This window comes from Corvus hawaiiensis, chromosome 1 (genome assembly GCF_020740725.1).
Source record: "Corvus hawaiiensis isolate bCorHaw1 chromosome 1, bCorHaw1.pri.cur, whole genome shotgun sequence".
NCBI classification, from domain to species: Eukaryota; Metazoa; Chordata; class Aves; order Passeriformes; family Corvidae; genus Corvus; species Corvus hawaiiensis.
The window spans coordinates 96,934,272-96,947,877 of NC_063213.1; the positions used below are offsets into that span (position 1 = coordinate 96,934,272).

The 13,606-nt window shown below is 65.5% G+C and overlaps 1 protein-coding gene across 1 annotated transcript; it reads left to right on the forward strand.

The window, feature by feature from the left end:
- The first annotated feature begins 117 nt into the window (after positions 1–117).
- Positions 118–12,910, forward strand: GPR179 (G protein-coupled receptor 179). Its single transcript, XM_048318826.1, is given in 12 exon segments — positions 118–671; positions 1,467–1,575; positions 2,410–2,512; positions 2,703–2,899; positions 2,996–3,064; positions 4,573–4,682; positions 5,301–5,539; positions 5,949–6,087; positions 6,311–6,416; positions 6,918–7,064; positions 7,348–8,204; positions 8,287–12,910. Coding segments are annotated over 12 exon segments (7,014 nt in total). The 5' UTR covers positions 118–180; the 3' UTR covers positions 12,734–12,910.
- Positions 12,911–13,606: the final 696 nt, after the last annotated feature.

Genomic DNA, 13,606 nt, shown 5'->3' on the forward strand with positions numbered 1-13,606 from the left:
GGCGAGGGCTCGGCGGCAGCGCTGGCGTTCCTGCGCACGGGCGATGCTCAGCGCCTGGCCCGGGCCAACTGCAGCGGGGGTGTCGCGGCGGCGGCCCCCGGGCCCGGGCCCCCCCCGGCGCTGCGGGCAGCCCTGCGAGCCGCCCCCGAGGCGCTGGCCCACGCCGCCAACTTCCTCAACATGCTCTTCCAGACCAACGATATCCGCGAGGCCAGCGTGGCCGAGGACGTGGAGTGGTACCAGGCGCTGGTCCGCAGCCTGGCCGAGGGGCACCCGTGGGTGCGCAGGGCGGTGCTGGCCCTCGACGCCCACCCGCTGGCCCCCAAGCCCCGGCTGATGCTGCAGGCCACCAAGGGGGACGGCCAGATCCTGCTGCAGGACGTCTCCAACGCCGCTCCCAGCCTGGGCAACCTCAGCTGGGACAACGAGTGGTTCAACGCCCTCAAGTCGCAGCGGGTCCCGGCGCTCCGCAAGCGGGTGCTCAGCAATGACCTGCGCAGCCTGGAGACCCCCAAGTGGCAGCGGGGGGACAGCTACGTGGGGGAGCCGGGCCACGTGCGATGGTCGCCGCCGTTCCTGGAGTGCCGGGAGGGCCGGTTCCTGCCCACCTGGGCGGTCACTCTCTCCTCCGCCTTCTACGGGCTCAAGCCGGACCTCAGCCCCGAGTTCAAGTAAGTGGAGCCCGGAGGGGGTTTGGGGTTGGGGGGGGTGTCAAAAGGGCTGGGGGGTGCCCGATGTGTGTGCTGGGGGTGCAGCTGGAGGTGTCACCCACCCCGGGGTGTGACAGCGCCCTGCCCGTGCCCCTCTGCGTGTGTGTGCACGTGTGTGGGCACGGGGGTGACCCCCTGTCCCCCTCGGTGTCCCCTGTGCTGCCCACCCTGCACTGCCACCCCCCTGTCACGGCTGCGTCGGCGGTGGGTAAGCCGGGCTGGGACCCCTCCTGGGAGCTGGGGGTGACCCCGGGATTGGGGAGGGGGGAGGTCCCTGCTGCACCCCACTGTGCCAGGAGACACAGAGGGAGGCGGTGGGGAGGGAAGGGGTCAGCTGGGATCCGTCCCAGAGCGGGGACACGGCCCCATATCCAAGGGGAGAGCCGAGTCCCCCTCGGAGAACCCAGGGAAGAGCGTTGGTCCCGCGGGGCACGCGGGGGCCGCCCCAGCCACCCCTATTTCCCCATCGATCGCATTAAAACCCCTCTGGAGGGGCAGAATTCACACCCAGGAGCTGCTGCCTCTGCCCCTGCCCCAGCTCCAGCCTCCCCAGACACGGCTCCGACGGACAACACCCCTGTCCGGGGGTCTGGGGACACCGCTGACCGCTGCCATTGCCCCCCCGATCCACGCACCAGCCCCACCGCTGCTGCCCCAGAGGCAGCGCTGAGGCTCGGCCACTCTGGGTGGGGGGCACGGGGTGGGCACGGGGATGCCCCACGCCACCGCCTGGGCTGACCCTTTCCCTGGGCGCAGAGGGGTCGTGCGGGTGGACGTGGAGCTGCGGGACGTGGCCATTGACCAGTGCTCCAGCGGGCCCGGCTGGTTCTCGGACACGCATCGCTGTGACCTCAACAGCACCCAGGTACCGCCCGCCGCGCCCCATCCCCTCCGCCGGCAGCACCGGGGTACCCCGCACCCAACCACCCGCGTACCCCCGGCCCGGCTGCCCGTGCCCCGCGTCCCTCCCTCCGGGCTGAGCTTTATCCTCTCTCCCGACCGATCCATCTGCTTCGCTCAGCTGCTCTCGCACCGCGGCGAGGGGTTTATTGTGCAAATCTTCCCTCCCACCGCCAGCCCGGCGTGTGACCCGGCTGTTCCCTGCCCGGGCACCGCGGGGACGGGGCCTGGCAGCCGGTGGCACCATGGCCACGCAGCAGCTCGCCAAGCCCCTCCAACAGTGCCCACCCAGGCGGGACAGCGGTGTCCGAGCGTTTCAGGGCTTCAGCAGCACCCCCAGCCAGGGCAAGCCCCGCAGCCCCCCAGCCTTGGGGCAATCCCCAAGCGGGAAAGGCGTTGCCAGCTCCTGTTTCCTACCAGCGATGCCTTCCAGAGGGCCGGGCTCTGCTCCGGGCACCCCTCCAGAAAACAACAATGCCCAGCGGAGCCGCCGGCGCGGCCCGTTCGGAGCAGGATGAGGCCAGGGGGGATTAGGGAGCAGTGCCCAGCCCGAGGCTGCCGTCACGGCTGGGCAGGATTAGGGCGCTCGGCTGCATTAGGTGTCCATTTAGGTTTTAGGGAGGGATTTGGGGCCAAGCTTTGGCTTTTAATTCTGAAATGTTTAACCACTGATTCCTCTGATTTCACTGATGGCGTGGGGTCAGGTACTGTGAGCTGGGGGGCTGCTGGAGCCCCCTGGGGCAGGGGGATTTGGGGACTGGGGGGGACACAGGGATGTGTCTCAGGCTGTGTCCTTCAGTGTGTCCCCCAGGAGAGCCGCGGCTTCGTCCTCGGGAGGTACCTGTGCAGGTGCAAGCCGGGCTTTTATGGGGCCAGCGGAGTGGCCAGCGGTGCCTGGGCAGGTGGGTGCCGTGCCCGGCCCCGGGGTCCCTGTCCTCCCCTGTGGCACACGGGTGCAGCAGTGGGGGCCGGGGCTGGGGGGCTTTGGGGACACAGAACACGTGCCCTGGCGTGGGAGGTGTCACCAGCCCCTGGGATGTGGTGATCCCACGTGGATGCCGTGATCCCACCTGGCTGTCACTCTGTCCCCAGGTGTGGCGGGGACGGACGGGGGGTCCCGGCTGGGGTGCCGGCCGTGCCGCCCGGGCTGTGCCACCTGCGAGGACGACACGCCCTGCCTGATCCAGGAGGACCCGGTGCTGCGGGCAGCGGTGCTGTCGTGCCAGGCCTGCTGCATGCTGGCCATCTTCCTCAGCATGCTCGTGTCCTACCACTTCCGACGGAGCAAGGCAAGGTGTCCCCGTGTCCCCCCCTGCCCTGGGGGGATCCCCCTGCCCCTGCCCCGGCCCCTCTGAGGCTGCACCCTCACACTGCTGTCCCCACAGAGGATCCGGACATCAGGGATCATCCTGCTGGAGACCATCCTCTTCGGATCCCTCCTCCTCTACTTCCCCGTGAGTATCCAGCTGTCCCCAGGGCTGGAAAGCTCTGGGATGGGGTTTCCAGGATGGAGCTGCCCCAAGCAGGGCACGGCTCCACCTAATTGTTAATTTTGCTGGCGCAATCCCTGGGGGCTGCCCTATAAAACTTCTCAGAAAACCAAATCCCTTTTCTCCCGCTGGCTGCGGGAATTAATCCCTGCCCAAATCCCCTCTCCCATCCCGCACGAGCTGCAGCGGGTGCTGTAGGGTCAAGGGAGAGGGTGGCACAGGGCTGGCCTGGAAAGCAGATGGGTCCTGAGGCTCCGGTGGGTGGGATCCAGGTGGTTCCTGAGCTCTGGCAGGTGGGATCCAGGTGGTTCCCAAGGCTCTGGCAGGTGGGATCCAGGTGGTTCCCAAGGCTCCGGTGGGTGGGATCCAGGTGGTTCCTGAGCTCTGGCAGGTGGGATCCAGGTGGTTCCCAAGGCTCCGGTGGGTGGGATCCAGGTGGCTCCTGAGCTCTGGCAGGTGGGATCCAGGTGGTTCCCGAGGCTCTGGCAGGTGGGATCCAGGTGGTTCCTGAGCTCTGGCAGGTGGGATCCAGGTGGTTCCCGAGGCTCTGGCAGGTGGGATCCAGGTGGTTCCTGAGCTCTGGCAGGTGGGATCCAGGTGGTTCCTGAGGTCTGGCAGGTGGGATCCAGGTGGTTCCCGAGGCTCCGGTGGGTGGGATCCAGGTAGTTCCTGAGCTCTGGCAGGTGGGATCCAGGTGGTTCCCAAGGCTCCGGTGGGTGGGATCCAGGTGGTTCCCAAGGCTCTGGCGGGTGGGATCCAGGTGGTTCCCCAGGCTCCGGTGGGTGGGATCCAGGTGGTTCCCGAGGCTCTGGCAGGTGGGATCCAGGTGGTTCCTGAGCTCTGGCAGGTGGGATCCAGGTGGTTCCCGAGGCTCCGGTGGGTGGGATCCAGGTGGTTCCTGAGCTCTGGCAGGTGGGATCCAGGTGGTTCCCAAGGCTCTGGCAGGTGGGATCCAGGTGGTTCCTGAGCTCTGGCAGGTGGGATCCAGGTGGTTCCCGAGGCTCCGGTGGGTGGGATCCAGGTGGTTCCTGAGCTCTGGCAGGTGGGATCCAGGTGGTTCCCGAGGCTCTGGCAGGTGGGATCCAGGTGGTTCCTGAGCTCTGGCAGGTGGGATCCAGGTGCTTCCTGAGCTCCAGCAGGTGGGATCCAGGTGGTTTCCGAGGCTCTGGCAGGTGGGATCCAGGTGGTTCCCAAGGCTCTGGCAGGTGGGATCCAGGTGGCTCCTGAGCTCTGGCAGGTGGGATCCAGGTGGTTCCCGAGGCTCTGGCAGGTGGGATCCAGGTGGTTCCTGAGCTCTGGCAGGTGGGATCCAGGTGCTTCCTGAGCTCCAGCAGGTGGGATCCAGGTGGTTTCCGAGGCTCTGGCAGGTGGGATCCAGGTGGTTCCCAAGGCTCTGGCAGGTGGGATCCAGGTGGCTCCTGAGCTCCAGCGGGTGGGATCCAGCCCGCAATCCCCCTCTCCTGCTGCTCCAGGTGTTCATCCTGTACTTCAAGCCAAGCATCTTCCGCTGCATTGTCCTGCGCTGGGTACGGATGCTCGGCTTCGCCATCGTCTATGGCACCATCACCCTCAAGCTCTACAGGTGGCTGGGACGGGGGGCTGGGGGCTCGGGACCCCCTCAGTGGGAAGGGTTTGAGTGTCAAGCCCCCCAGAGTGGGAAGCAGCTGGGAGTGGGGGGTTTGGACACCCGTGGTGGGGAGGGCTGTGGGTTTGGGGAGGGCTGGGGGCTCAGGACCCCTGCACTGGGATGGGCTGGGGGCTCAGGACCCCCAAAGCGGGAAGGGTTTGGGTACTCTGGACCCCCAAAGTGAGGGCTGCTGGGGGTCCCTGTGGTGGGGAGGGGCGGGGCTCTGGACCCCTGCTGTGGGATGGGATGGGGATTTGGGATCCCCACAGTGGGATGGGCTGGGGGCTTTGGAACCCCACACTGGGACAGGCTGGGGTCCCAGTGGGATGGGCTGGGGGCTCTGGAACCCCACACTGGGACGGGCTGGGGTCCCAGTGGGATGGGCTGGGGGCTCTGGAACCCCACACTGGGACAGGCTGGGGTCCCAGTGGGATGGGCTGGGGGCTCTGGAACCCCACACTGGGACGGGCTGGGGTCCCAGTGGGATGGGCTGGGGGCTCTGGAACCCCACACTGGGACGGGCTGGGGGTCCCAGTGGCACAGGCCGGGGTCTCACCCCTCTGTGCCCCGCAGGGTGCTGAAGGTGTTCCTGTCCCGCACGGCCCAGCGCGCGCCCTACGTGTCGAGCGGGCGGGTGCTGAAGATGCTGGCGCCCATCCTGCTCCTGGTGCTGTGGTTCCTGGCAGCCTGGACCATCGGGATGCTGGAGAACACCCACAAGAACATCCCACTGGTCATCCGCGCCCAGACCGCCCGCGGCCTCCACTTCTCCATCTGCGGCCACGACTGCTGGGATTACATGATGGTCATGGGTGAGACTGGCCCCTGATGTGTCCTCGGGGTCCTCACGGTTCCAGGACCCCTCCCATAATTGTGGGGCTTTCACTCCCCTCCTGGAAGCTGCAAGGACCTGGGATCCCCACAGCCCTGGGACCCCATCCCATAAATGTGGGGCTCTCATTCCCTTGTCCTTTTAATCCTGCTGAGGTCTCAAGGAAGGTTGGGCCGCCCCAGCTGCCTCCCACCCTCCCCTCTGAGCATCCCCTGGTGCGGGCGTTGATTCTTTGGGAAGGCTGTGCTGGAGAATGCTCCGGACCCGCCTCCGACACCGCCCATCTCGACAGCATCCGGGGTGACCGCGGTGGGCAGCAGCTGAGCCCCCCGAAAGCTGCTGGGTGCCGGCTGTGGGTGCTCAGGGTCTCTCCCCGCTCTCCCCCGCAGCCGAGATGCTGTTCCTGCTGTGGGGCAGCTTCCTGTGCTACGCCACGCGCGCCGTGCCCTCGGCCTTCCACGAGCCCCGCTACATGGGCATCGCCCTCCACAACGAGCTCGTGATCTCCGCCGCCTTCCACGTGGTCAGGTAGGGCCAGGAGTCAAGATTCCCACCCCCGGGGATGCTCAGGAACCGCCCCAAGGTGGGAAGGAGTCGGTTGCTCTGGATCTCCAGAGTAAAGGGCGTTTGGGTGGTCAGGACCCCCGCAGTGGGAAGGGTTTGGGCGCCTGGGCAGGGGGGAGGCTGTGGGGTCTGGAGGTGGGGAGGGGGCTGTGGTGGGAGCTGGCGCTGCCCTCCTGGTCCCTTCCAGGTTCTTGATTGTCCCCTCGCTGCATCCGGACTGGACTCTGCTGCTCTTCTTCGCTCACACCCACGGCACCGTCACCATGACCCTGGCCCTGCTCTTCATTCCCAAGGTGCCGTGTCCAGGGAATGGAGCTGGGAAGGGGCTGGAGCCCCAGGAGCGGCTGAGGGAGCTGGGAAAGGGGCTCAGCCTGGAGCAAAGGAGGCTCCGGGGGGACCTTGTGGCTCTGCACAAGTCCCTGACAGGAGGGGGCAGCCGGGGGGGTCGGGTTCTGCTGCCAGGGAACAGGGACAGGAGGAGAGGGAACGGCCTCAGGCTGGGCCAGGGGAGGTTCGGGTTGGATAATCGGGGAAATTTTTTATGGGAAGGGTGATCAGGCATCGGAACAAGGGAAGTCCCCATCCCTGGAGCTGTTTGGGAACACGTGGATGCAGCACTTGGGGTCGCGGGTTGGCGGTGGCTTTGTCAGCGCTGGGGGAGCAGCTGGACTCGCTGACCTCGGGGAGCTTTTCCAGCCTTAGCAATTCCATGATTCCATCACTAAAACTCATCCCGGGGACTTGGGGAGCTGGGACAGCGACCCCTGAGTGACTCCCCGCCTCTCCCTGCCCAGTTCCTGCACACGGGCTCGCCGCTGCGGGAGGAGATCACGGCCGAGGTGTACGAGGACGAGCTGGACATGAGGCGCTCGGGCTCCTGCATGAACAGCAGCATCGCGTCCGCCTGGAGCGAGCACAGTCTCGACCCCGATGACATTCGGGTGGGTGGCACACTCAGGACCTTCTTTTGACGCTAGCTGTGCAGAGTAAGAGGTGCCTTTCGCAATCTTTTCCTGATGCAAAGCAGAGGGAGGGGACGAGGGGCTGGCAGGGTGACCCCACCCGGGTGGGCAAACCCGCTGCATCCCCCGGGCAGCGCGGGGGAGTTTTGGGGACACGGGGGACAAGGCGGGGCTCGGCGGGGCGGTCCCGGCCGCATCCCCCGCTGTACGCGCTCTCCTCTCTCCCTTTTCTCTGCCGCGTCCCCCCCCACCCGCGGCGCAGGAGGAGCTGAAGAAGCTTTACCGGCAGCTGGAGGTGCACAAGACGTGGCGGATGGCGGCCAACAACCCGCACCTGCCCAAGAAGCGCAGCTCCCGCCGCAGCCTCGCCCGCTCCATCCTGCGCCGCAGCGGTGCCGAGCCGGCCGAGAGCGCGTCCCGCCGCAGCAGCGCCGGGGACCGGCCGGGGACCCTGTCCCGCCGCAGCTCCTCGGCCAAGCGGCTCGTGGATGCCGGCGGGACCAGCCTGAGGATGCGGGACGAAACCTCCCGGCGCCGCTCCTCAGCCCTGCTCAAGTCCCGCAGCTCCGAGGGGCCCCCCCGGGACCCCCGCCGTGGGTCGCCCACCCCCAGCCCGCCCGAGGAGCCTCCTCCGGTGGTGACGGACTTGGAGCAATCCGACAGCGACTCGCTGGATGCCGCCCCGCTCCTGTGCAAATCCGCCAGCGCCCAAAACCTGGCGGGGCCCTGGCAGCGACCCCCGGGCCGCGCTCCGCCCTTGCAGAAGTCCCACAGCGTGGTCGCCGGGGCGCGGGAAGCGGCGCTGCTGGCCGCCCGCACGGCCGCCCGCGACGAGTGGCACGGCAGCCGCCAGCTCTCCGCGCCCGCCCCGGGGGTCTCCAAGGCCACCGCGACACTCCGGGGACCCGCCGAGAGGGGCTGCCAGGAGGACACGGCCCCGCTGGGCGATGCCAAGGTGCACAAACACGTCACCTACGCGCCCATCAAGAGCGTCAGCGTGGACAGCGCGCACCCGCCCAGGAGGGTGCGGGTGACCGTGAAGAAGACGCCCCCTCCGCCCCCCGTCCGCTACCAGAGCCTGCAGCGCTCGGGGACGCTCGGGGACGGCCCGGAGCCACCCCCGGACCCCCCGGCACCGGCGGGAGAGGCGGAGGGGACACCGGGGGAGGAGCCGGAGCGCGCGTTGCCCCCGGTAGGGAAGGGCAGGCTGCTGACCCCGACCGCCACCCCCGGCACAGATCTGTCCCTGGGAGCTGGTCCAGGACGAGATCCTGAGCAGGAAACAAAAAGCAGCCGAAGCAGCAGGCTCAGGGACCCCCAGTGACACAGCGGCCACCACCCCCGGCCCCAAGCCGGCCCCCCAGAAAAGTTTCCGGAGCCTGGGACTCGCCATCAAAGCCCTTAATCGGTCCAGGGGGAAGAGCAGCCTGAAAGGGAACAGGGAGAGGGAAGGGAGCCTCTGGAAGAGGGGGAGCAGCAGGAGGGACAAGTCCGGCCTGGCAGAGGCCTCGGCCGGGTCCCTCGGGCTGGTCAGCCCAGACCCCGCTGCCAAAAGCCCCGAGGGGAGCGGGCAGAGCCTCGAGCCCCCCGCCCTCCAGCACAACAACAACGCCGCCACTCCCGTGGAAGCCACGGACTGGGGGGACAGCGGGACAGGAGGACAATGGGACAGCCGGGCCCCGGGGACAGGCGATGGGGACAAAGCGGCAGAGGAGCCCAGCGCTGCCCGGAGGGGTCTGGAGCCACCCGGCGCTGGCCACCAAGGAGCTGAATGTCCCCCGGAGGTGACACAGGCACAGCCCCAGGAAGGGGACGAGGCTCCTGCCCTGGATCTGGGGAAGGACGTTCCTGCGGTCGCAGCGGAGGAAGGGACACTTGAACGGCTCGAGGGGACCAGCAGGTCCTTCCAGCCCCGGGAGCAGCCGGAGGAGGAGCAGCCGCCTGCAAAGCGCTCCCCGAGCAGCCCCCGGCCCTCCCCCGGCAGCGTGCGGGGAGCGGCGGGGCCGAAGCCGCGGGTTGAGCTTTGTCCGCCGGGATCGCTCGGAATCCCGGCAGGAAGGGGAGCCTTGCTGCTGCGCCAGGAGGCGATTGCTCCCCGGGAGGACGGCGGGATCCCAGAGAGCCCGGACAAGGAGCTGGAAAAGGGGAGCAGCCAGCCCGAGCCCGAGGGGGGCCCTGGAAGGAGCTGGAGCGGGGCCGGGAGCGCGGCGGGCGGGCAGGGAGAGCTCCGTCCTGGGGGAACGCGGGGAGATTCCAGCTCCAAACCAGGAATCTGCCCTGGGAAGGGCGGCAGTGAGGGGGATTCTCAGCGCTCTCCGGGCATGGAAAAACCACCAGAGCCGCCGAAAGAAGCACCGGAGCAGGCGGAGGGCAGGAGGGCTGAGGTGTGCCCAGGGGAGAGCCGGGAACAGGGAAGGAGTGTCCGAGCAGAAATCTGCCCCTGGGACACGGAGCAGGAGGGGCGGGGATCCCCCAAATCCGGAGAAGGTGTGGAGCAGCCTGGGGTGGGGCTCGCAGGAAAACCCCCAGCTCTGCCCAAACCCTCGGGAACCACGGAGAGCAGAAAGGCCAACATCTGTCCCTGGGAGGTGGAGGATGAGCCGCGCCCAAACCCAGAGATCTGCCCTTGGGAAGAGGCTGCAGCTCCGTCAGGGAAAGAGAAATCCAGTCTGGACACGCGTGGCACTTCTAAAGGGGAAGAAAAAGTGGGATCCAAAGCACTGGAAAAAGGAAAGCAGCCCCCGGCCAAAGCCCCCACTGGGAGGTCAGCACTGCCCAAAGCAGCTTCGGGGAAATCCCAGAGCGCTGAGAGCCTGAAAGCTGAGATCTGTCCCTGGGAGTCTCAGGATCTCCAATCCACTGACAAAGCTGAAATCTGCCCCTGGGAAGTGGCTGAACCCCAGCTGGAAAAAGGAGCAACCCCAGGTAAGGTGAGACTCCCAGGAAAAGGAGTGACCAAAGCTGTGGAGAAGGGCAGCAGAGAGCGAGAGTCCGTCTGTCCTTGGGAGAGCCTGGACACCGAGCAGCCCCCGGCCAAAGCCCCCACTGGGAGCTCAGCACTGCCCAAAGCAGCTTCAGGGAAATCCCAGAGCTCAGAGAGCCTGAAAGCCGAGATCTGTCCCTGGGAGTCTCAGGACTCTAAATCCAGCGATAAATCTGAAATCTGCCCCTGGGAAGTGGCTGAACCCCAGATGGAAAAAGGAGCAGCCCCAGGTAAGGTGAGACTCCCAGGAAAAGGAGTGACCAAAGCTGTGGAGAAGGGCAGCAGAGAGCGAGAGTCCGTCTGTCCTTGGGAGAGCCCGGACACCAAGCAGCCCCCGGCCAAAGCCCCCACTGGGAGCTCAGCACTGCCCAAAGCAGCTTCAGGGAAATCCCAGAGCACTGAGAGCCTGAAGGCCGAGATCTGTCCCTGGGAAGTGGCTGAGCCTCCCTCCCGGCAGCCAAAGGCCGAGCAGGTCCCTGGTGGGGGCTCCAAGGGTGACGAGCGCATCACGCGCCAGGCAGCGCTGGCCAGCCCGGAGAGATCCCTGGACAGCAGAGAGCGAGAGTCCATCTGTCCTTGGGAGAGCCCGGACACCGAGCAGCCCCCGGCCAAAGCCCCCACTGGGAGCTCAGCACTGCCCAAAGCAGCTCCGGGGAAATCCCAGAGCTCAGAGAGCCTGAAAGCCGAGATCTGTCCCTGGGAGTCTCAGGATCTCCAATCCAGCGATAAATCCGAGATCTGTCCCTGGGAAGTGGCTGAGCCTCCCTTGGGTAAAGAGAAACCCAAACAGGACAAAGAGGGTCCATCCAGGCTGAGCAAAAGCCCTTCCACAACTCAAGGTCTCCTGAAGGAAGTGAGAGATGGCACCTCTGGGATGAAGGACCGAGAGTCCGTCTGTCCTTGGGAGAGCCCGGACACCGAGCAGCCCCCGGCCAAAGCCCCCACTGGGAGCTCAGCACTGCCCAAAGCAGCTCCGGGGAAATCCCAGAGCACTGAGAGCCTGAAGGCTGAAATCTGTCCCTGGGAGTCTCAGGATCTCCAATCCACTGACAAAGCTGAAATCTGTCCTTGGGAATCTCAGGATCTCCAATCCAGTGATAAATCCGAGATCTGTCCTTGGGAAGTGGCTGCACCTCAGATGGAAAAAGGAGCAACCCCAGGTAAGGTGAGACTCCCAGGAAAAGGAGTGACCAAAGCTGTGGAGAAGGGCAGCAGAGAGCGAGAGTCCGTCTGTCCTTGGGAGAGCCTGGACACCGAGCAGCCCCTGGCCAAAGCCCCCACTGGGAGCTCAGCACTGCCCAGAGCAGCTTCAGGGAAATCCCAGAGCGCTGAGAGCCTGAAGGCCGAGATCTGTCCCTGGGAAGTGGCTGAGCCTCCCTCCCGGCAGCCAAAGGCCGAGCAGGTCCCTGGTGGGGGCTCCAAGGGCGACAAGCGCATCACGCGCCAGGCAGCGCTGGCCAGCCCGGAGAGATCCCTGGACAGCAGAGAGCGAGAGTCCATCTGTCCTTGGGAGAGCCCGGACACCGAGCAGCCCCTGGCCAAAGCCCCCACTGGGAGCTCAGCACTGCCCAAAGCAGCTCCAGGGAAATCCCAGAGCTCCGAGAGCCTGAAAGCCGAGATCTGTCCCTGGGAGTCTCAGGATCTCCAATCCAGCGATAAATCCGAGATCTGTCCCTGGGAAGTGGCTGAGCCTCCCTTGGGTAAAGAGAAACCCAAACAGGACAAAGAGGGTCCATCCAGGCTGAGCAAAAGCCCTTCCACAACTCAAGGTCTCCTGAAGGAAGTGAGAGATGGCACCTCTGGAATGAAGGACCGAGAGTCCGTCTGTCCTTGGGAGAGCCCGGACACCGAGCAGCCCCCGGCCAAAGCCCCCACTGGGAGCTCAGCACTGCCCAAAGCAGCTTCGGGGAAATCCCAGAGCTCAGAGAGCCTGAAAGCCGAGATCTGTCCCTGGGAGTCTCAGGACTCTAAATCCAGCGATAAATCTGAAATCTGCCCCTGGGAAGTGGCTGCACCTCCCTTGGGTAAAGAGAAACCCAAACAGGACAAAGAGGGTCCATCCAGGCTGAGCAAAAGCCCTTCTGCAACTCAAGGTCTCCTGAAGGAAGTGAGAGATGGCACCTCTGGGATGAAGGACCGAGAGTCCGTCTGTCCTTGGGAGAGCCCGGACAAGGGGGAGCTCTCCCTGAAAGCTGCAGTGGGGAAGGAGCCATCCAAGAAATCCGACAGCACAGAGAGCAGGAAATCTGAAATTTGCCCCTGGGAAGCAGCAGAGCCCATGGGGTCGGAGGAGGGGAGCTCCCAGCCAGGTGTGCAGCCACAGGGAGCCCACAGAGCTTCCTCCACAGGGATGGGAAAACCGGGAGCCAGCGCTGTGGCTCCAACAGTTCTGGAAAAATCCAGGGGCAGATCCCACGGGGAAGCCGAGCACAAGCCCCTGTGCCGGCTCCTGCCCGGCACCCGGCACCCAGGGGTGGGCAGCAGCTCCAGCCCTGGCACGAGCCTGGCTCAGGTTTGTCCTTGGGAAGCTCCATCAGCGTCCGCCAAGCCCAGCTGGGACACGAGGAAAAGCTCCGAGGTGTGTCCGTGGGAGGAGGAGAGCACAGATCCCACCCGGACCTGCTCCGGGGCCAGGGGGAGCCCCCAGGATGGAGGTGGGGTGTGAGGGAGTCCCAGCACCAGTGGCTCCATCCATCCCTCCATCCATGCCAGGAGGGAAAGGCTGCATCTGGAAGCTGCTCCCAGCCCTGCTGTTGGATTGGGGGGTCTGGGGGTGTGGGGGTGAAGGTGCCGAGTGTGTAATTTTGTGTAAATACAGGAAATAAATGGAATTATCTACGGAGCGAGCTCGGAGAGGCTCGTTGTGGGGTGGGGAAGAGCTGGGATATCCCCAGGGAAGGGGCTGGAGAGGAAATCCAGCAGTGGAGGGGTTTGGTGGCTGAGGTTGGAGGGAAAGGCCATCCTCCCTAAAATGCCACACTCCACCCAAAAATCCCTTTTCATTCAAAGCCAGGGCTGGAGAACCTCCCAGAATGCCAGATTTGGAGGGAAGGGACCTTAAATCCCATCCAGGGATACCTTTCCCTATCCCAGGCTGCTCCAACCTGGCCTGCAACACTTCCAGGGATCCAAGGGCAGCCACAGCTGCTCTGGGAATTCCATCCCAGCCCCTCCCCACCCCTCACAGGGAATTCCTTCCCATTATCCCCAATATCCCTGCCCTCTGGCAGTGGGAATCCACTCCCCTCATCCAGTCATTCCTTGTAAAACTCTCTCCGTGCCTCCTGTAGCTCCTTCAGGGACTGGAATCTGCAATGAGGTCACCCCAAAAATCCCCTTTTCCAGCCTGAACAATCCCAATTCTCTCCTCCCTCCGAGTTAAGGAAAAAAAAGGAAAAGTTAGGGGAAAATATTTAAGGAAAAAAGAAAAAGTTAAGGAAAAAATTTTAAGGAAAAAAGGGGGATCAGATGGAGGCAGGAGAAAGGGGGATCAGATGGAGGCAGGAGAAGGGAATGGGATGAGAAGCCTTGAACTACG